General features: G+C 40.7%; 1 protein-coding gene across 10 annotated transcripts in view; it reads right to left on the reverse strand.

Annotated features, from left to right (window-relative positions):
- CELF2 (CUGBP Elav-like family member 2) overlaps nucleotides 1–22,796 on the reverse strand; it is a 548,688-nt gene that overhangs the window by 126,521 nt on the left and 399,371 nt on the right. For 9 of the 10 annotated variants that reach the window (XM_071424129.1, XM_071424123.1, XM_071424122.1 and 6 more), the window contains one exon: nucleotides 6,048–6,244. In XM_071424129.1, the coding sequence (XP_071280230.1) occupies nucleotides 6,048–6,225 (178 nt within the window). In that variant the 5' untranslated portion in view covers nucleotides 6,226–6,244. Of the gene's footprint in view, nucleotides 1–6,047; nucleotides 6,245–6,410; nucleotides 6,570–22,796 lie in introns of those variants that run through there. The other variant, XM_071424130.1, reaches the window with a different exon arrangement.

The raw sequence follows: 22,796 nt of genomic DNA on the forward strand, positions 1-22,796 counted from the left end.
TAACCTTTGTAGACCTTTCACTATGGCTCAACCCTTTCTGACTTCATACAAAATCATGCTGCTCTTCCCTGGACCTCTGCCCTTTTCTATAGAATGGTACTAAATATTGGTAACTGTAGTTTAAACATGATTTAAAAAAATCCTTCTTTAAGTGGTGCAGTATTTCCTTGAAGGCTCTATTCAATGCTTCTATTTATACAGCTCACATTTTCTGTGCCTTTTTGACCACACAGATACAAAACATCATCTCAGTCCTTTTATGATATGTGCACTCTTCAAATCCTCTCCTGCTCTCAAATCTTTGAAAAATGCACTCATTCAACACATGTGTTCACTCAAAATAAAATTTACTCTTCTTGCTCACGGTTCGTTTTACCCAGCAGAATTTCTTTGTGTTTGATTGTTTTCTCCAGGTTATCAGGTGGCTTCTCCCCCATTTAGTCCCTTCTGCATGATCCAAAAAGTTGGATAACAAGTTGGTGGTTCATTCTGTCAAAGCCATTTACATAGAGAGTGAAAAAGTATTGATCTCCAATAACAGTCCCTGTTGCCCTCCAATCATCATCCCCTCTCTTCCCCTGGCCCGTAACCTTTCCCCATTCTAATCTGCCCTCCATCATCTACCCAGCTCCTTTCCCCATTTGGAAATGGGTCCTTCTCTGCTTCACCAGCAACTGCATGGATTAGTCTCCTGTGTGACACACTGTGAAATGCCCCTGGGAAATCAGCTTGATTATATTTCACACCTGTCTGCTTTCAGAGAAACTTCTTGAAAAACTCCATCAGATTTGTCGGGTAAGAATTACCTTTTCTAAAAATCAGCTCACATCTGGAATATATTCTATAATGCTATTTACAACCTATTTAAAATTATAGATTTAAGATTCCTTAAGGTTTAAATTTAAACACCCTACAGTCAGAAACTTCAAGTTAAAACCTCAACTTTATGATTCACTCTTCTTCCCAATTGTAGTAATATTTACTGACATCTGGCTTTTGCCAGTTTTTGTTGTCTGAAACTTCTTATAGTGTACAATGCACCTGATAAAAAATAACACGCAAGGCACTTTTTAATACAGTGCAGGAAAAGGTTTCAAGTCTGCATAGTAACAAAATACCTGTCAGGCACCATCACCAAAGTTTAGTCTAACACACACATGAACAATGCCTGTGGGCACATGTCCTGCCATTTCAACAGCAAATGTGCTCATGGTGCAACTCAACTATCCCAAAAGCCAAACAGTGTTCACGTGGGCCTCTGAGAGCATTCAAAACACAGAATAACATGTGAAGTGTAGAGAAACCCTGGCTCCTGGAGTGCTGGCTGAAGGGAGCTTTTAAAGAGCATCTAAAACAGTTTTACCAAACACAATGTACTGAAACTGAAGGAGCAGAGGGTGCAATTGGCTGTGTGGTGTCACAGGGGCAGCCAAGGAACAAGGAGCAGCTGCTCTTAGCTGCAGGTTAGGACACTGAGGATGGGAATGTGTGACAAAGTGAGTGCCACAGCTCTGCTGCTGTGCAGGACTGCCCGAGCTCCCTTTGCTCCTACTGTACAGGCACTGTGAGAGGGACCTGCTGGAGGAGAGGCATCATCCCCCTGACTGCACCAGACTATTTTGGAAGAGCTAAACTGAGGCTGAAATGGTTCTCAAGTAAGCCAGGTAACTTCTGCCTCCTGTATGCATCTCTCTATACACATATATATGTGTAACTATATATACCTGTGCACCTCCTTGCCCACCTGGTCTCTCCTGCATGCAGCAGATGAATGCCTCATTATCAGATTCCTCTGCTCACTTCCCAGTAGACTTAAATTACCATGTTAAATAGGATAATAATAAACACTGGCCTTTAACTACAGCACATCCTTGTTCACTCAGCAGCCTCCCTCTAATCTGATAAAGGGTCTGTAAAAGGCTGCAAGCAAACACCGAGTCAGTTGTTACACAGGTGCCTCTCCCTGCTTTCTGCAGTGTGATTCCTACGGCAGCACAAAGAGATTCAGGCTCACAAAGCTGCTCTAGGGGCCCTTGATCCCTCCAAGAATTATCAGGTATTGAAGCAGAGGCAAGGTGCCAAAAGGACATAGTGGATCTGGCCCAAGACTCTCCTGCTGCATTTCAAAAGACAAAAGTAGCCCTGTGCCATCTGCTTGCTTCAGCACTTGGACTTCAAAACCAAAGTAGCCAAGGAAATCTTTCCGGCTTAGGAAAACAGCGGGGAGGAAGAGAGATCTTGGTGGCAGTGTGTGCTGCCTTCACACAGAGCTTGCTGCATTTGAGGTATTAGAGAAACTCTTTTTAACAACCACCCTGGAAAAAAGTCATTTATTCACCCAGAATAAATTACAGAAAGGGAGCAAGCTGGATTGGGAACAGAGAGGGCTGATCTGCCCAGACTTTGAATCCCCTTAGCCCCCAGAAGCCAAAAGTGCCATTTTATTTCAGTGGTACAGAATTTCCTACCCTGTTGTTTTGGTTTTTTGGTTTTAGTTTTTTGTGGGTTTTTCTGCATTTAGTTTACCTAATCCCCTGGATTTCTTTTGTTGCAGAAAGAGGAAAAAGCCTTACAAAACAACAGGAGATAAAAACAAAGTCAAATTACTTTGCTGAGCTCTTTCACACATCCAAAAGACACAGAGAAAAGCAAGCTCTGGAAAGGATAAGGAATTTCCTAGAATGCAGCCATTCCTGAAGTTCCTAATTAATAAAGCCAAGCCTCAAGGTTTGCAGTAGTATCAATATATCTGTGGAATTAAGATGGCTTTCCTCTGGTTTTCCAGAGTGAGGTAAACTTGGCTTTCTACCTGTCTTCCTCCAGCCTCAGCTTTGCAGAGCTGGCAAGCAATACAAAAGAGGAGGAAAGACATGAACTAGGCCGTCTGTCGTTGGAGGGTATGAAAGACAGTCTGAATAACAGCAGGAGAGAGAGAAGCAGCCTATGGTTATTTTTGACAGAATTGGGAGAGACTCAGATTGCAGCTTCATAAACAGCTCATCAGAGAAAAACTCGGTCCAAATTAGAGGAGCCCCTTTGGCCAAGCTCACAGAAATACACAACCCTTGTCTGAGAGGAGAGAAATCTTTCAAAAATCAAAATGCTTTTCTTTAAAGAGCAAAACCTAACTGCTCCCCCCTGTGTGGTGTAGTAACACCAACTTGCATTCCTGTCATTACAACTCATGGCTTACAGCATATTCAGAAAAAAATTTCTGTGTGACACTAGGCTGTGAATGTTCTGCCTTACATACAGCCACAACCATGCAATGAAATGAAAAATTGACTTTTTTTTCTACCTCACCCAACCACGAGGTCCCTTTGATGGACTGTTCTACAAAACTGGAGGTGATTCAAAGGGTCAGCAAGCAGAAAAACTCCTGGCACAACCCAAATCCACCCAGCTCAAATTAAATAAAAATGGTTGTTTTGTGTGAGTATTTAAACACAAGAGGAGCATGGAATTTCACTCCACAGGACACATGTGATTTTTAGTGTTGTCCTGTACAGAGCCAGGAGTTGGACTCTGTGATCCTTGTGGGTCCCTTCCAGCTCAGGATATTCTATGATTCTATGACCTCCAAACAAAAAATGAAAATTCAGTTTCTTTTTTAAATGCCTACTAGATAGTATAGGTGAAGAATTGTCATGCATTGTGATGAAAAGAAGACTGTAGGATGTTTCTCAGGGCAATTTTTCTGTTCGCTTGTTTCTAACATTCTGAACAATCTCTCACACCGAATCCTTTGTGCAACTGGATTAAGAAAATAAAGATCATTCCTAGTCAAGAGACATCCACAAGAAACTCAAGAGGTTTCTAGCAACCTTGCTGGCAGATTCAACCAGAAGGAAGGGTAGAGCCAGCATGGAGATACACTCCTCCAAAGCTTCCAAGGGAAAAGCTGACCACCAGAGGAGCTTGCTGCTGGTGCCAGAGAAAAGTAAGTCTGAAGGTTATTCTGCCTATCTTCAGGATTAATTTCATTTACTCATTAATTAACACATAATGCCTGAAGTGACAAGCATAATCTCTGCATTGCTGAAAAGAGTCCAAGCAAAAAGCATCCCCAAAACCCAGCAACCTTACAAAAAGGATATTGTATATGGGGACTTCAAACATTGATAATTAGTCTACAATGATTTGCATGATCTATGCTTCATCCTTATGCCTTCCAGCTGCCTGATGGACAGGTACAGTGATTCCCAGAAATGGGTATCAATGGTTTTCTTCTGTCTAACCACAATATCATTCTCACTTCATTTACTGCTTAGTGGGAAGGCATTGCTGTGACCCAGGAATCAGCTCCTTCCAGATGGACGAGTCTCAAAGTTCAGCATTTTAGTGCTTTAAACTAAGGAGGAGTTTGCTCATCCATAGCAGCCTGGACTGCAGAAAATCCAGTTGTTTGACCTCTTAATGCTCTCCTATCCAGCATTACAAGAAAAAGACATTTGGTGAGGGCTCTGTGCTAACACAGTAGGGGGGTACATGCCACAATACATCAATCCTGGGAAATGAGGTGGGGGGGTGGGCTGGAAGCGGGACTACACTGAAACACTCCAACCAGAAATACCTTCTGCTTCTGAATCACAGAATCATGGAATGCTTTGGGTTGGAATGGACCTTAAAGAGCACCTAACTCCAGCCCTCTTGACATGGACAGGATGCTCACTTTTCATTAGAGCAGGTTGTTCACACAACATAGCCTTGAACACTTCCAGGGATGGGGAAGGGGGAAGAGTGATCTAGTGCAGACATTTGATTAGCAGGAAGGTACAGTGAGCTGGACACCCTCTCTGGCTCTGGTGTGAGACCAATGCACCAAGTCTTTTAACCAGAACTGAGAGATGCAAGCAACCCAAAATAAACCATAGTCACTCAAAGCACCTGACTGCTTAAACTGGGCAGCAAAAAGAAGGCACTGAGAGGATCCTCTGCCCAGTACCAGGAAAAGTGGAGATAGGCTGAGCCTTGGCAGTGCTTTGCCCAAAAGCACAGGAGCACCCAAAGCTATGCTGTGTGCCTCCCACAACCGCAGGCACCTCTCATCTCCAGCAAGGGCTGTTTTGCACTGTTAACTTTGCTGGGAGCCCACAAAATCATTCTGTGATATTCTCCATAGCATGTGTGCTCTGAAGGTTTTTAGAGTCAGTGCCAGGAGTGCAGTTAAGAAGGAATAAGTGTCTAGCAGCCCTAGAGCCAGGCACACACATGCACATCCAGTTCTGCCTCTGAGCTACGCTAATTATTTCTAACAGTAGCAACGCTCTCATGTACCAAAGCTGAATGAAAATATACAGCTAGGTAGGGAGGAAAATGCATTCTGTGAACCAAAATACTCACTTTCAGTTTACATCTAAGCACGTGTCACACTTAAACAGCTATAATGCACAAAACTCTCACGTGCCTAAATAAGCACAGATATACGTAGTGAAAGGAAGGAATATAGTTAGGGACAAATACTTTACATGTGTATAGAAAAAATGCAGGAAGGAAAACTAACCCTTTCATTTAGAATAATATCAGTGCCAAAAACCAATTCTTTTACATGACTGCAGAAAAAAAAATCAGATTATGGAAAAAGGGTGACTATTTGTAATTTTTATTGCTGCTGGAGCAGTGATGTGGCAAGAACCCACAACCATCATTTTTCCCTTCTGCATCCTTAAAATATTTCCCACCTGGGGTGCAAAGAGAGGAAATGAAAGGAAATAGAAAATTATATTTTTCATGAGCTAATCCTGGGAAGCAACCTCTCAGGTTTCCACATTTTTGGCAATGATAATTTAAACAAGGAGACCAATATTTTCTCTTTTTTTTGCACAGTTGGAATGCATGCTTCCAGATGAAACACAATTAAACTTCAGTTTAAGAAGAGGAGGAAGGCAGTATTTGTGAGTCCTCTCCTCTTAGGACTGCTGCATAGCTCAACACAGCATATTACAAAACTGAGAGCTCAGCTGCAAACCTCTTTGGAAATGCTGAAGGCAAGCAAAATCGTTGGGAAAACAAGCAAACTGAAAGCAAAGAGAGCATAACTACTGTACCTTTACTTTGGGGAGGGTTCTGACTTCTGTCTCGGAGAACATTAATCTGGTAGACAGCTCCATAAGGCTCAAAAAGTTCTTTTAATTCTTTTTCTGACCACGAACGGGGAATCTGTCCAACAAACATCTTAATGGCATCTGGGTCTGGTTGGTCTGAATGATCCAAAGCTCCATTCATCTTGTTAGCTGTGCCGTTACTAGAAAGTGGAAAAGGAGATTAAAAAGAAAAGACAAGTTAGGAGACTACACAGTTTTCGTGTGCACTAGATGCAGAAGATGATGTCAATTGGCACAAAGCAGAAAAAAAAAAATCAGTGTTTAATTAATAGCATAAGTATTACGAACAAAAAACAATGCTATTACATTTTTCATTGAGTCTGGTTCTCTCTGCAGGCTGCTGCTTAATGTCATTATATAAGATGAGAGCGGCACAACACAACCCAGGACTTCTGCATTTTAAAGTAGAGGATAGTGGCAAATAAGTGCAGATTTCTCTCCATGGCTGTTGTAAACAGAACTGCAGTGAATTCTCACTAAACTGGCTACTGGCAGAAAGCAGGCAGTGCGTGTGTCTATGTGTGTGTGTTTTGTAATAAAGTCACATGAAAGGAGTATGAAACACTTGGCAATCTGTCAGATGACTAATGCAAGATGCCAGCAATGAATCTGCAGATTGTGTGAAGCATCCATGTGTGCATCAAATTAGTCTGATATTGCCTAGAATGGAAAACACTCCAGCTATGTGGCTGGTTGCTGCCGATTAGTTGCCTACGCTCTTTAAAAAGGAAAAGCAGTCTGGAGAGACCCAGTTTAAAGCATATTGTTTATTTCTGCCATAAAAAAAAAAAAAAAACACAAATCAAAGAGACGGCAGTGGCAAAACTGCCTACATCGTTGTGGAAATGAAAATGCTGCTTCAGGAAGTTTTTTTTGCCCTGCAAAAGGAGATCAAATTTTTGAACACTTTCACCCCCTGTAAATTCTCGGCCTATCTGATCTCCAGATGTACGTCCTAAATCCAAGTTCAAAACAACCACACTTTTGCAGGGAAAAAGAACTTTGGAACAAAAAATAATCTGATCTGGGAAACAAATGACAGATCATGGTTTAGGATAATTCATACTCTTACACAGAAAATAAATAATTTTTAAATACAAAAGTAAAAATACATCACTTCCTCCTCCCTCCCCCCTCTCCCCCCTTGCATTATTGATAATTAAGGACAGTAGTTTCAACTAATTAGTTGGCTAGAAATTCCAAAAGTGCTGATGATTTTTGGATGTTTCAGTTTCAAGAAAGAACACTAATGATGCATGAATTTTCAACCCCCCATCTTTCCACCAGGGAGAGGGGGCAAATGGCCTGTATGCAGCAATGTCAGAAGCTGATCATGGCAGAATTCAGGCATTTCAGAGCCACCTGCCACTTTCAAAAAACTTGGCTTTAATTAGAATTTCTCTGTTTGATGATTGTTCAGGAGTGAATGCCCACTGGAGGACTTGGAAGAGCTCGGAATCTGCACAACCAGATGAAAATCATATTTTACATGTGAAAAAAAATATCTAAGAGTGGCAAGAAGAAAACAACCCTGTGCAATTCCCCTGTCTCAGAGCTATAACCTGTGTGAAGACAAATTATTTCGTTTCATCTGTTTCATCTCCTTAAAAGCATAATTCACATTAATATGCCGTATTAACTTTAGCACTTTCCCTGCTTACAGGCAGGAAGGAGAAAGTTATATTAAAGGCACATTTTACACCACCAGCAAGAAGTTTGATCATCCCTTGTGAAGTGCTTTCAACACGGATCAGCAGACAACAGCATTTATCACTCTCATAAATGGCTAAAATTCCAATCTACTCTAGCAGGAATCTTGCCTGAGTAAGGGACTCCAAGATTTGGTCCAAACTTTTTCACTACATTTCAGGTACAAATGCCTTGTCTTGCAAATGCTCTTTGTTTTGAATAAGTTCTGCAGGTCACAAGTTCACCTGCAGGAATTGTGACTTCTCCAGGCCTTAGAAACTGCATTTCCATACAAAGACAACACTTAAGCCAAACCAAGCCAACCATCCAAACAACCACCCCCTTAAAATTGTCAAGAAACAGAAAAACCATGACTGACTCACTTGAGTGATACTTCATGGGAACAACTTTCAAGACTTTCATGGAGCAGTAGGCACCTATGTGACACTTAAACCTCTAAAAAATCACTCAATTATTTCTTTTCAATTCCTATTCCTCTACATAAAACCCAATCTGTCAAACAACCTCCCTACCAGAGAGGTTGAAAAATCCCTGACCCACAGCTTAAAATAACTGTAGAAAACACTTACATGTTATTTTGAAAGAAAAGGTAGAAGTTTAGTTGAGCTCCCAGCTCTGCCCTGGGCTTGGTCAACTATTTTCTTTCATAAATTGGCTTGACTTTTCACTTCATTTATTCTCTGTGTTGTTTGTATTGAGTTCAGTTTTAAATTATGCCCTTCATCTGTTCTCTCTGTTGGATCCCTTCTTTAAGAAATCCATATACAATTGCTACTTAGCCCAGAATTACAGCTAGGGTCATGTTTAATAAAGAATAACAAGTTTATTCCTCTGCTTTTTTCTTTACCAAAACCACCTTTACCACCAAGAGCCCCACAATTTCCATTGCTAATCAGCCAATTTTTTAGGAAAGCACAAAGCCAAACACTAACACCTGTTTTCTCAGGTTAATGGCCCTATTAGCATCAAGTTCTTGCTTTGAGCTAAAGGTTTAGGCACAGGCCAAGCACTCTTCTAATTGCACAAAACGTTTAAGCCCTTTCTTTATTTTGTTGGGACCAAAGTTGAATTACATTGGTCATATTCTTTAAATGCTTTATTGGCTGAAGGTGGTTAAAAGCTCTGACTCAAGGCATCAGTACCATACCCTATGATGCCAAGCTCCAGGGGACAGGTTTTGTCACTCACTGCCTGCATTAACTTGAGTAAGTCATTAAAACTTCTCCAAACTAAATTCCACCATCCATTGACAGCTCTGTCAATCCACTAACTCCTGCAGAGTTAGGGAGAAAACCAAGCATAATTTAGGCTTTTCTTTAAAATACTTTTCTACCACAAGGTAGGGACTTGACTGAGCTGCCAACATTTTGGTGGTTTGACAGACAAGCTCAGGCCACAGAGAGGGCACTCATTTTTACAAACACAGCTGGGCTCCTTCCTAAACTGCACTGCCTTTGATGTCAGTGCAAACCAAGGCTCTCAGACACCTCAGAGTGGGAATCCAAGTCTCACTGTTGGGATTTTGAGGAGCTCATGAACAGTGTTGCAGCAATGACACTTGCAGTGGAATCCTCACTCAGCTTTGGCAGCTGGTATAGGACTAGAGCCAAAGCAGACGAAATGAACAAGTGAATAAATCACCAGAGAGATAACATTGGGAAAAAACCACCTATTTTATAGATTCTATAGATTGGATCCCTGCAGTGCACTGGAAGGCTCCACTGAGGAAGAAAATTATACACCACACCAGCCTGATAGTTCATTTTGTCACAGAACTTGTTGGGTCCACACAAAATCCAGCCAAATATGCTTGATCTTTTGCAAATGATCTCTTCTAAGATGAATTCCCTTATCTTCTCCCAGCTTTCATCTTCATGGAAGATTGGACAAATTACAGCTCTGCACTAAGACCACTTGGCTGCTAACAGCTGTAGGGCTTTTCCTTCTTGCTCTTTGCCAATACAGTGGCTCTCAGAGGAAGTGGCTTCTTCCTTCCCCCATCTCCCCTTCTCCTGTACCCAAGAAGTAATAAGACAGAAGAGAAACTACATGTAAAACTTTCCAGAAGGAAGCAAAGCAAGCCTTGTGAAAGCTTAGGACTATTTCTTGAAAGCACAAGGGTACAGAGATAGGGGACACTAATGAGAATGGGATCCCTTGGCACTTACTGTCAGTACCCAAATGATGACATACATTAAAAAAAAATAAAAAAGAAGAAGGAAAGAAAGAAAGAAAAATTAGATTATGTGGCTCTATGCTGTAGCAATCCTTCCCTCCATGGCAAATTTAGCCCATTGGACTCAGGGGTGACCCAGCACATCATCTTCACTGACAAGGTGTCATCTGTATCATAGAGAGCAGCCTGAGGGCAGAGATTAAGACACTGAGTCGCTGGCTGCTTGTGGTTGCTGCCAGAGCATCCTCTCTCTCAATTTGTGCCAATTTTTCTTCTAATAACCTAACTACCATTCCATCATTTCAGCAAGCTGACAGGGCCACTCTTGAGGAGCTAGAGATTGTTTTAATATCCCTGCTGCTTCCGCAGGAGCACCAGAAAAATCCAGTAGATGCCCTCTTGGTCTCTCCCATTCATATCTTTAATTACTGCAGGACTGCTAAAAGTGAACTGCCCACTAAGGACAGAGAGGTAGCCTTCAGAAGCAATGTCTGAATCAAAACAGACTCTCTTAAATTCATCACTGTTAAGAGCTTTGGCATTAATCCACGTTCATTTCCATTAATGATCCCAGTGTCAAGTCAGGTGCTGAAAAACAGCTGTTAACGGGGACCAAACGGATTTACATGACACCTGTTTGCCAAATCTGTTTTTAACCCTACCCAGTACCTTCCTACTGTTCTTTTTTGGTTAATTCATATTGCAACCCTCGCCCTATTATTGTGGTTTTACCGTTTTGCTGGGGATTTGCCTTTTTCATGTCCCATGGTATAAGATATTTGAATTCCCTCTAAGAGCCAACAGAACATGATAACAAACGAGTTCCAGGTGTAATGACAACTAAATCCAACCCAGTGCAGAGGTATTTACAGGCACCAAGGTTTTACAGTAACAAAGCATTTACATCTGAGCTGTGGCATCACTGCCAGGATATCACACAAACTGACAAAAGGGACAACACCCGTTTGAAGGCTTCTGACTGCTGTCAAGAGAGACAGCCAAGCATCACCTTAATGTACTCCAAAGATCATAATTGCTGGTTTACGAGCAAATTTTGTCTGGAAGGACCCAAAAGGGCTTTATAAACTCATTGTTTAGAGAGGAATGACTTCATCGTAAGGTGACAGACGGCAGCTGTTTAATGACATGGAGCATTATCACACAACAGTTCCAGCCAGGAAGGGTAGAACAATACCCTACCCAATTGAAAACTGCAGGGGGCTGCAATTTATAGACACAGAAGGTAATTACCTACATTGGATTTTGGCCAGCAAAATAAGGGCCAGAACCTCTGACAAACAGAAAAAGAAGCTGTGCAACATTTTTAAGCTGTGAACGACCAGGTCTCTGTGTTTTGTGGGGGGAAAAGTCATCTCCAGATGCCTTGTAGCCCATCAGTATTTTTGCAGCACTCTTGCTCAAAAGCAGCTCAAAGGAAAGATGATGTTTCAAAAATCATTAACTGCTTCTGCTGTAGTGTGTTGTAGTTTTTGGCAGAACTATTAGAGTCTAATAACACTTATAATTACTATTAAGTAACGCATATCCTAAACAGCAATTGCTAAATGCCCCTGACATCATGCCCAATGGAAAAAAGCCTCCTATGGCAGGATGTTCAGTCCTACATAGGCAGTAAAGTCTGCAAAATAATTATCTCCAGACTTTCCTGCACCCATCAGCAGGGCTAACAACGGAGCAGCTGTAAGACTTGCAATCCATCTTACAGCCCCATAAAGACTTTAACAAAGAGATGAGCAATTCTTCATCCACCCAGCAGAGAGCAACCGCACTTACACTCTCACACACATATGAATTACAGGAAAATCCTGATGGCTTTTAATACCTGACATACAATGCTCAGATTTCATTCTTCTCCGTAGCTAATAATACTCAAGTGCTTGTGTAAGCACTCAGTGGTAAATGCAAAGATGTTTTAAGTTGTGTTGCCTCCACATTGGCAGAAATTATCTCTAGAAGTGTAATTTTTCTTAAGACAATGAGTTACTTTTTCCTGCCCTGATAATTTAAAATCCACAGTAATTTTTCTGGTGAAATCAGAGATTTCTTGTAGCTCAGCTTTATTCGCTCTCTCCACATAGTAGATCATACAAACCATAGCAAACCACTGTTAGTATAGGGAATACTTTTTTTCTGATCAATTCCAAATTTAGTACATGTAATCAGTTTAATGCCTCAGTTGCAAATTTTAGGTAAGGTATAAAGGTATTTTATCCCAGAGGAAAAAATACTTGAAAATATGGGGGGGGGGGGGGAGCCATTCCTACCTTGAAAAATGTTTTGATGGGTAATAAATTTGGGCTGGGAGAAGGAGCAGCAGAAGGAAGTTGCTTTTCAAGCAGATAGGTCAGACTGCATGATACTAAGGGCAATATGAATTGGAAAATGTACCGAACAAAATACAGGCTACAGAAACATCAGAAGAGAGCTGATCCCACCTGAGATAAAACTTGTTATTTCTCAAAGGTATAGATGCAGATTCCTCCCCAGTATCACAGAAAGAAATCAAGGATACAAAAGGAAATCATAGTAAGAGCTACATTAAAATGCAGTTCCCTTTTCGGCTGGAGGTGCACATTGGAGCACATACACTTCTTTGTGCTTTAAGGCTTCTCATCTTCCTAAAATTAGCCCTCAGAGTTCTGCTCACCAAAGTTAAATATTCACCTCCAGATGGAGGTAGCTCTTCAGGTGTTCAGCCTCTGCATTCCTGCACCACTTCTATTAAAAACCAGTTTGATTTAAGGTAGGGGTTTCAACTTAAACCCTGGATACTCCTTGTGTACATGTTTAAACCTACCAAAAGATGTCATTCTAGGGTTGTGCTGTGGGTAATGCTTCCTGGAACCATAGACTCAAGCTTTGCAAAAGCTATGTACATCTGCTACATCTGCTTCAAAAAAATACTCTTACATGCAAACACATCTTTAAAAAAAAAAAAAAAGTCCTTCATGTTTCAGACAATCTCAACTCTTACTGCTGCTGTATGGACCATTTTTGATTTTTTTATTAAGCAAATTATTTTTTAGAACATGCAGTAGTGCTTAATGATGTGCATGTGCTGTGAGTGGAGCAACTCACACAAGTGAAAATACACATAAACAAGAGTGAATGAGTGGAGAAGAGAAAGCAAACAGGGATGGGAAGAGGCTTGTCTTTTTTAGAGTCTTCTATTTTGGAAACCAACTAAATATCACTGTTCGTTCATCTAATAGCAGAAGCAAACAATTAAACACCCCATCTATACAAGTCTGAACTGGGCAACATCTTTTTGTTTACGCTGATAAAACTTACAGTGGCCTATTTTCAGTATTTTTAAGGATTTGCCTACAGTAGACTACTGATTTTACTCAACTGAAACTAGCAGAAGCTCAATAGCCAGTGACAGATGCCTGCCCTTCAATGGCTGAAGAAAGTCAAAGCCACTCCACCCTGACTGCTTGAATTCATTTCTCCTCTTATACAAGTACAGATGAGAATCACAAATTTCAGGGATACTTGTGAAGAATGAAAATAAGTCCTTGAAGATATAAACTAAGAGCCTATGCAAGCCCAAACCCTTGTTCTTCCAGGCTGCTGTAGGCTTTGGGATATAATTAGTTCAAGGTTTGATGAGGTCTGCTAAACAATAATGTTCTGCAACATAAAGCTCAGCTTAGGCAACCACCCAATAATTCATTTTTGCTTTCTAGGCAGAATTTTTTTCTACATTAAACACTTGAACAAGATTGGGAATGTCTTCATCAGGTAGGTGTATTTCTAAGAAAAGTCCCATAAGAGTTAAGACAGAGAATCACAGAATGGTTTGGGTTGGAAGGGACCTTAAGGACCATCCATTCCAACTCCCCTACCAAGGGTCTAGCCTTTAACTAGACCAGGTTGCTCTAAGCTCCATCCTTGTCTTGAACCCCTTCAGGGATGGGGCAGACACAGCCTCTCTGGGCAACCTGTGCCAGTGCCTCAACACCCTCACAATAAAGGATTAATTCCTTACACCTAACTAAACCTGCCCTCTTCCAGCTTAAGACCATTTGCCCTTGTTCTATCACTATATGCTCCATGAAAGGTTCAACAGATATTACATCATTACTTTTAAATGTCTGTTTTCTGTTGACCAGCATCTGCACATCTCATTTTGACCTGGGATGTTAAGTAATAACAAAGGCTTCTAATTTATAATTTTTCTATGTCTAAACTAACCTCTGTTATGGCAACTACTGTAACTTACTACTACACTCTTGTTGTGCTCCTCAGTAACTTTTTTGGGGCATGAAGATCTGTGCTCTGTCTTCAAGGGACTCTAGTTGAAGAGTGCTTTTTCCTCTCTGTATCACTGAAAGCTGGACAGTAACATGAGAGTGAGCTTGAACAATTACATTATAGTTTTGGAGCACGGATTGATGGACTTTTTCACATGAAGTTGAACCTGCAGTAGCTGACTGCTCAGTATTGATGGTGTGGATTATTAATGCCTTGCCTTGCTGATTACACACATTTGCAATGAAGCACACTTCTTTCTGTGTGGCAGGAAACATTTATCGGTATTATTTTTTTTTAAAGCACTACGGTATTTGATTACACCCAAATGCTTATGTATTTGTGACATGTCAACAACTGAATTAGAATAGTACCAGGCTTTTAAAATTCAGGACACGTAGGACCATCTGTTTTCTTGTCAACAACCTTGGTCTCTCTCTCCCCATTTCAAACATTTACTGCTCCAAATTTCCAAAGTTGTTACTCAATTCCCGTCTTCCTTTGCCCTCCAAAAAACTTCAAAGACAGCAATGAAGGCTTCAAATTTTTTTTCTTTTACTTCATAATTACTGACATGACTATTTCAGCAAGTTTTGTAGCCAGGCTGGCAATTATGTGCAAGTTCTTATGAGGTTTGCAAGGTCCTATCTAGTTTGTGGCAAACTCTGTCCTGGAGTTGAGATGGAGGGCATGGGAAAGGTGTTCTCCAAACATTTGTTTTGAAATGCAGCCATTTCTGTGTGCTAAAATCAACTGATTATTGCAAGAAGTAATTTACAGTCCAGAGTTTTTCAAGACTGGCACCCACAAGTGTACATACACATATGCTCAGGCCTGGTCCCAGTCGAGCTCCACAAAGTGCAGGGAATCATTTTCATGGGCCCAAAAGCCCAAAGAGAAGGAGGCCAAGAGCACCTGCCTGACATGGCTGCTTAACCTAAATAGCATTCTTTAAAAGGGAATGGAAGATCACAGCCCTGCTCGTTTTAAGGGTGCAGCCAATTTTGTTTAGCCAGTTTTGGTTAGATCTCAAATAGACCATTCGAGGAAGCTGTGACATTCAATTTTGTTACTTAAAACAAAAAATCCTATCAGGCTCAGCCAGGCTCTCTCCTTCTACAAATCTGAGCATAAGAGAAGATCATTGTCCAAAGTGTGATGCAATTGTGATTTCAACAAGTTAAGCATCATTATAGCAAAATCCCCCTCAGCTGATTCCTTTTCTAAAACCATTTCTTCATTTTTTTGACACCACATCTGGCATATAGAATACAGATGATCATTTGTTTATATATCTGTCTAAATGCCTTTTCCAAACACAGCCAGATGGAGCCTTTCAAAATCAAATTAATTTCAGATTAATTCACTCTGGACCCACTCCAGTTTCACGACTCTTTGCTTTGAGGCACCATCTAAATTGATTTAGAGTCACGAACTTAAGAGAGCTCAAGTCCTTAGGTACAGAAAAAAAGAGATCCTTCTTGCATACTGAAAGAGTCAGCATATCAAAAGACTCCATGATCCTAACTTTAGGCTCCTAAAATAACCTCCACCAAATCAACATGAGAATGCCTTAGCCTACATAGTGCCAAATTCATATATAAAAATCTTCATATTTCATTCCAGAAAAATCACTTTAGAATTTACATCTTCAATGCCTCCCTTGCCAAGTCCAATAAAATTTATTGCTCTAATTAAAAAGCAAAATAAAAAAAAAGTGTTGCTCTAAACCTTGCAATAAGCAGTAGTCATGGAAAGATAGGAGACAGGTAATAAAAATCTCCACTGCAAGGGATTTATCTAAGGAGCTATAAACAAATGTAGCCTGCAAACACTGTGGGCTTGCATACTGTCAATCCTCTGTGGATGCCTTTATTATCTCACTTGTTTCAATTGCAATTTGGGTTTCCATGGAGATGTAACAGTCAACTCTGGAAAATTATAAGATAAATGTCAGGCAGTGATAACGGTGTTAATGAAGCTTCATTGACAAGCAGAACTATGCTTCAAATAATAGGCATATTTCTATTAGCATATGTATAACCTGTCCAGAAAAAGAGAGAAAAAAAATCCCAACAACAGGGAAAGACAATATTAAAAAAATTAAAATGAAATTCTGTATGTAGATGATACAAGGCACACCATGGAACATCGCATCCATGTGAAAGGACGAATCCCTAACAAACAGAAGAGATGTGGATTCAAAATTTAATTTCCCGATTCCTCTCGAAATTTTTGCACTCAGCTCCCAGGCTGAAAAGGCACTTTGCTGACACACGCAGCCACATTCCTGCATGGTGTGACTCTTGTTTCCTTGCAGCACGGGGCTGGAAGGATCTGCTTCACCAGGCACTTTGAAGCGGCGGTTTCATAATGCGCAAATACAGCTGCAGCGGGCTGTTAGAAAGATGCCGACCTCAGTGGAAACACGAATAGCGCACACACCAGCACGGCCCCCGGAGCTCTCGGGTGTCATTCGTGCTCACATCGGGGTGGCTGCTCCACCACATCTTGATACATGATGAGTTTAACGTGATACTGCCGGGGTAACAGCCCCGAGCGCTTCAGATGACAGCACGGTGTGGTCTTGACCTGCTTCTGTGTTAACCAAGCCTGTGAAAGCTGGAGAAGCTGCCCCTCATCTGTGAGGGGCTGTGGCCAACTTTTTTCTTCCCACAGATGGAATGGTTTTGGTGAACTGGAGGTCAAAGAGGTGATTAAAGAGGATTTCTGCAGAACAGAGGGAAATGAAGCTCATACTGCTTTGTTTCAAGGAGTCAAGCTCCTCATTTGGCCAGGGTGGAGTTCCACCCTGCCAGGGGAAGGGGAAAGAGTTTGCCTACACCTGTACTTGAGGGTTCATTGTGGCAGTTTCCCAGAAATATCAGAAATCAGTTAATCAGAAGTATGCCTGTTATTTGAAGCATAGTTCTGCTTGTCAATGAAGCTTCATTAACACCATTATTACTGCCTGACATTTACCTTATAATTTTCCACAAGCCAGGAGTAGGGCAGGAGTGGGGCAATCCTACCCCAGAGAACAACACAGAAATTTTTGTAGGTGGTAAAATAAGCTAAGATTTTCACTGCCTATTCATGAGGCAGTACTGCCTCTGTCTGGACAACCAAGAGGTGCTAGAGGTTGGTTCTATCTCCTCTCATCCCACTATTTGGCCATGGAAATTTCAGTCCCTTGCCTGAGTAACTCTTTCAGGTAGTGTCAATCCTTGCATCTCCTCCTCTGTCTTTGAAAAAAAGGTTCTGGTATTAGAAGAGTGTTAGAGGTGCTACAGATTAAATGATGAGATGGAAAACCAGGATCAGGCTTGGTTCAGCAACAGAGGAAGGTGAATTCTTAAACATACAAGCAAACAAAGAAGAATAACTTTATCCCTCCAAAGGCTTGATATTAAAGCATGTGGGCAGGGAAAATTTCAGGAATTGTGGGGAAAAACTCAAATGTTACTGGGAAGTATAATCTTATGAAGCTGTAGCTGAACAAAACGTCTCCATGCAGGACAGGAAACAAGAGGACTTTGCTATTTCAGTGAAAAATATAATTGGGGAGTGGGGTTGGGGGCAGAGATTTTTTGCTCTTTTCGCCTCTTCTCTTCAAAACACTCTGTTCCTCCTAATTTGTATAAATTCTGTTTGTTTAGTAAAGGCAAACATGAATGTTGTTTGGAAAACACTTTCCAGTTCTCCAGGGAGAAATCATCTTTGTCCAGACAGGTTTTAGGGGGTAGAAAAAGGAGTCAAAAAGTGCCCAAGTCTTTCTGTAGAGCAGACCTCAGCTCTGATCAGATTGCTGGACAACAACAACAAAATCAATAAAGGGTTTTTTCCTTAAGCTGTATTACAAGGAAGCTTAAAAAAATTCCAAAAGTTTCCCTTTTCCTGATTATTTTCTAACTGCTCCTCAATATAACAAATGAGAAAAATCTAAGTAGCTCATTAGATTTCTACTAAAATGTCAATAGTTAGAAAGTGATTTTCCCCAGTGAGTTTTCCACACACTTATAACTCACTCTAGTGCTTTTTAGAGGAGTGGGAAAACCTCTAAAACCTAATATTAGTGGTAGTTGATTCTATGTAGAAGGACAAGTACTCCTGCAAGCTTTGTGGAAGGCAGAATAATGAGTAAAACTTGAGGCTGGCTTCAACTTCAGATGGGCAAGACATACGTGCTCCTGCCAGGGTCAAATGGGGGGAGAACCAGGTCCCACCAGATATGCAACCATGATTTGTAGATTAAAGAAAAGAAACTGGATGTGAAGGCAGAATACTGAGCAATTTTTTTTTTAATGAAAAAACACCCCCACGCATGCCGTGTGGAACACATTGTCTGCACTACAAAACAGGCCAAGTTGTCTTCATTTCTCACTTATTGAAATCTCCAAATTCCATTGCAATGTGTTTTCTAGCATCTACAAAGGATTAATTTTCCTTTGTATCTTGGATTACCAACAGTTTTACTTTTATGTCCAAAGAGAGACCTGCTATACAAAAGGTCAGAAGTAGCACTGGCAGACAAGTAGTCAACAGCAACTCTGAGCTTTTAAAGTAAACCCTCATTATAGCTTAAGATTTTACTTAGCCCCTTATTTTTTCTTGGTTATTGCAAATAAGATATTTTGCTCTGTCGGCTGTGCTGTTCTTTTGAAGCTCACAAGAAAATAAACAACTACACATAATTAGGGAAGGAGCAACTTGCCCTTTAAAGCATCATTCAAACAAACAAAATGAGAAAAACTGGTTTAAATTTTCCTAATAATCATACCCTGAAAAATCCTAACAAAAATACGCCCTAGCACACACACATGCACACACACTTCCCAAGTCATATGGCAGTCATTCATGAGGATGCTTCTGACTTCAAAGATCTTTTAATTGTGAGTTTGAAGGACACTTTGTGCAAATGCAGCATTGGGAAAACAAAAGAGGGGTGCCATTCAGAACTGTTTTGCCAAACGGAAAGGAAAATACAGCTTGAAAAGTTGCCAAAACTCCATATTTTTAAGGTCATCATAAATAATTGCAGTAAGAAAAATTTAAATTTATGAGACAACTTCTAAAATGTACTTTTTGGACATAATCTTATCCTAGTGGATATTTATTTGCTCTGGAGATTTAATTCACAAGCAAAAATGAACCCAGGTCTTAGGGACTTGCTGACACTTTTACAGAAGAAATGGGAAAAGAGGAGACGGGGAAAAAGCCAGGAATACCATCCACATAATTTTGACCACTCCATAATTTACAAAGACTCTTAACTCCAGTACCCTTGTGCAAGAGAAAAGGTAGTTAAACAGTTGTGGATGTATTTTTAAGCTCCCTGTGACATACTCGACCTGTGGAAACTTGGCCAGCTCAGGTTTGGCTGGCTGTCAGCAGCAGTGTGAAACGCAGTGTGATTTATAGAAATCTCTGTCATCACACCACAGGGTTAATGTCTTTCCTTCTTTTTTCTCTTTCCCTCCTGCTCCTGAAAGTGGAAAACTCTTATTTGTGATGACAAGTCTTTGGAAAGCTGGAGGATTAGTAACACCATGTGGTTCCCTAAGATCTCTAGCCCTTTTCCAACTGTTTTTCCATATAACTCTTCTCTGTATGGTCATCGACACCTTCGCTCAACAGATGGAAAAAGGGAAGAACCTGCCCCAGGGCAGGTGGAGGGACCAGGATGCTGGCAGTGGAAGAACACAGAATTGAAGCTCACACGTCTCAGCTGCCTGATACAAGAAACCGAGGGGAATCCAAGCATCAAATATGGGATTTTAATAATATGAGCATTTATTTTAATGATTTGAAGGCTGAACCTGCTGGGCTTGTCACTGTAAGTAAGAGATACGGAGAAAGAAATGATGAAGCCTGAATTTTCATTCTGACTGCCACCACTGGAGAGCTGTGGATTTGTGCTCACTCTGGTCTAAGGCAGGGAAGGATATCTGTGCCCTGTGCCCACACAATCGCTCAGGATAGGCAGCCACCAGCTGGGCAGCAGGTCAGCTCTGAACACCGAGCTTCACTCCAGCAATTTCAAATTCATTGAGAGGGGTATTACTCACAGATTATTTTAAGGCACATCAGTTTCTTGCTATAACCATCCTTCAGAGAAGACTAACTCTAAGAGAAGAACAAAGCTGGGAAGTGTGTCTAACGGTAAAGAGCAGAGAACTATGCAACAAAAAAAGCTGTTTCTCAGCCACACTCTTTCATAAGTCTTTTGCCTTTGCTGTGCTTATCTCCCTCACCTTCGAATTATGATCCCATCCCAACAAAGAATTCTGAAACACTCAGAGAAAACCACTACATAAATGCTGAACCATTATGTTATTAAAGAAAAAAAAACCAACTACCTTTTCCTAATATATTTTTTCTTTTAACTTGCTGCAGTTCTAATTTTTCTTTTAAAGGCAGTGTTTAAATATTATGAAATACAGCAAAAGTACTTTCCAAAGCCACTATTACTATTTGGATTGCAAGAGCATCTTTGAGGCCCCGAACAATGCTGCCTGCTTTCTAAGTAGACATAATTTTATTAGTAAGCCCTAGTAAGCCCCATAATTTTATTAGTTTTCCTACTATTTTCATCGGTTAGGAAACATGACACACTCACAGACTATTTTAATAGACAGTTAAGAAATAAAGGGGAGAAGGGGACACAGTAGGTCTGAGTTCACTAGCCTACAAAGTCAGGAATTTTTAATTGATGATTTCTATTGAGCACCTTCATTAATTAAAGCCCAAGATCTTTAATGCTTCTTTAATTGTCTATGCTTCCATCTTTCCATGATTGGGCTGAATATCAATACAGTTGGCTGAAACAGTTGCTGCTCTTCTAAGAAGGTCAGAGAATCTGGGGGATTTCCTGGGCAGAATGGGAATGTATTCCCTGAAGTTTCAAGGTAGAAGGGAATGCAACTCTGATGTGCCAGCTCACATCTCATTACTCTATATTTTCTAGGCATTTATCCAGTAGACGCCTTGCTATCCTTTCTTATTTAATTCAATGATGCATTCTTCCATAGAGTTGCACTAGGCTGACACATTAATTAAAACTACCTTGAAATATTAGCAGCTACATAGCATTTGATTGGTAGGAGAAAAATAGTTGGGTATGAAAATTAGTATTAGCTTTTACATAAAATAAATTATTATTCAATAAATTTTAATTGCCTGGGGCATTTTTATGAACAACAGGGATTAGCGAATATAATGTATACAATACATTGTATATGTAACAGACAGAATAATCAAGCCTGACAGAGTACTATTGCTTGTTTCAGAGCACATGCACAGCTCACATGGAGAAGGAACAGATTACAAGGAGCTTCCCCGTAGCCACACGCAGCTGTAAAAGCTCGGAGTCAGCAACGGCGGCGCACTGACAGTTAAATCAAAACTATACATCCTTGAGGAGCCATTTCGTCTAAATCACAGCTTCTGATTCCTCATCTTATGTGGTCAATGAGCCTGCATTTCTTAAAAATGGCAGCACTGGTGGAGGTAGGAGTGAGGCTTCAGGAGAGCTGTTTTTGCGAGCTCTGTTCCACGAGTGCAGCAGAAATGTACACAAAGCTTTACAAATGACCTCATTTTTACTAGGAAAGGACAGCTCAGCTCTGTTCTACATTTTCCTGAACTGAAAGAAAGGCCCCACAGCCAAACTGTCATGTCTAATCATTGTGTTGCTGGAGAGTGTTTAAAACAAACAACTTTTTTCTTTTTTCCCTCTCTCTTTTAATACAAAGCCGTGGAGCAATTGTTGTGTTTTCAGAGAGTGGGAGCTGCGTTTTTTATCACATAACCAAGACACCAGAACAGCAATTTTTCCCAGTGCAATGAACAAGCTTTATAAGGATAAATTTTCACCTCATTAATGATCTGAGCTGATTATTCCCTTCCCCCCACTCTTCCTTTTAGGTCATGGATCAAATGTGACCCACTTTCCTTGAATGCTTTCCCACCATCTATTTTTCCCATTAGAGTAGAAAGCCAGTTGCTAAGGACACATTACAAAGCAGCCACACAACCACTAAATATCTGCCCCCCAAACACACACACACACACACACACACACACACACACACTTTTTTTCTCCCCTGCCTTTATGATATTTCCCCCCTCTCATCATCCACTCTCAACAAGATCCCGCTTTACATTCAGGAAAGCCAACAACAGAACTGCTTATAAGGACAGGCTTAGCACGAGAATAGGATTTTCTAATGACTACAGAGACTCCTGGGGCCCTTCATATTTAAAAAAATATAAAGGCAGCAGCCTTGGTTTTTAATTACTCCTAATTCTAAATCTCATGGCCTTAAACACAATAGCTCTTTCAACTCTGAGAAAAAATGACACTAATCAGTAACAGAGTCCCCTGCGCAACCTGCTAGTCCTCTGCTGGCATTGCAATGCTTGCACTGCTATGATTTTTCAAGGTTGACCAATGAGTCAGCAAAGCCAAGACAAACTTAAAAGCATTAAATCATGCAACTGAAATATTTCTTTCCAATACACCACTGGAA

This window comes from Agelaius tricolor, unplaced genomic scaffold (assembly GCF_023055355.1).
Source record: "Agelaius tricolor isolate 1412-34295 unplaced genomic scaffold, bAgeTri1.0.p SCAF_3, whole genome shotgun sequence".
Lineage (NCBI taxonomy): Eukaryota > Metazoa > Chordata > Aves > Passeriformes > Icteridae > Agelaius > Agelaius tricolor.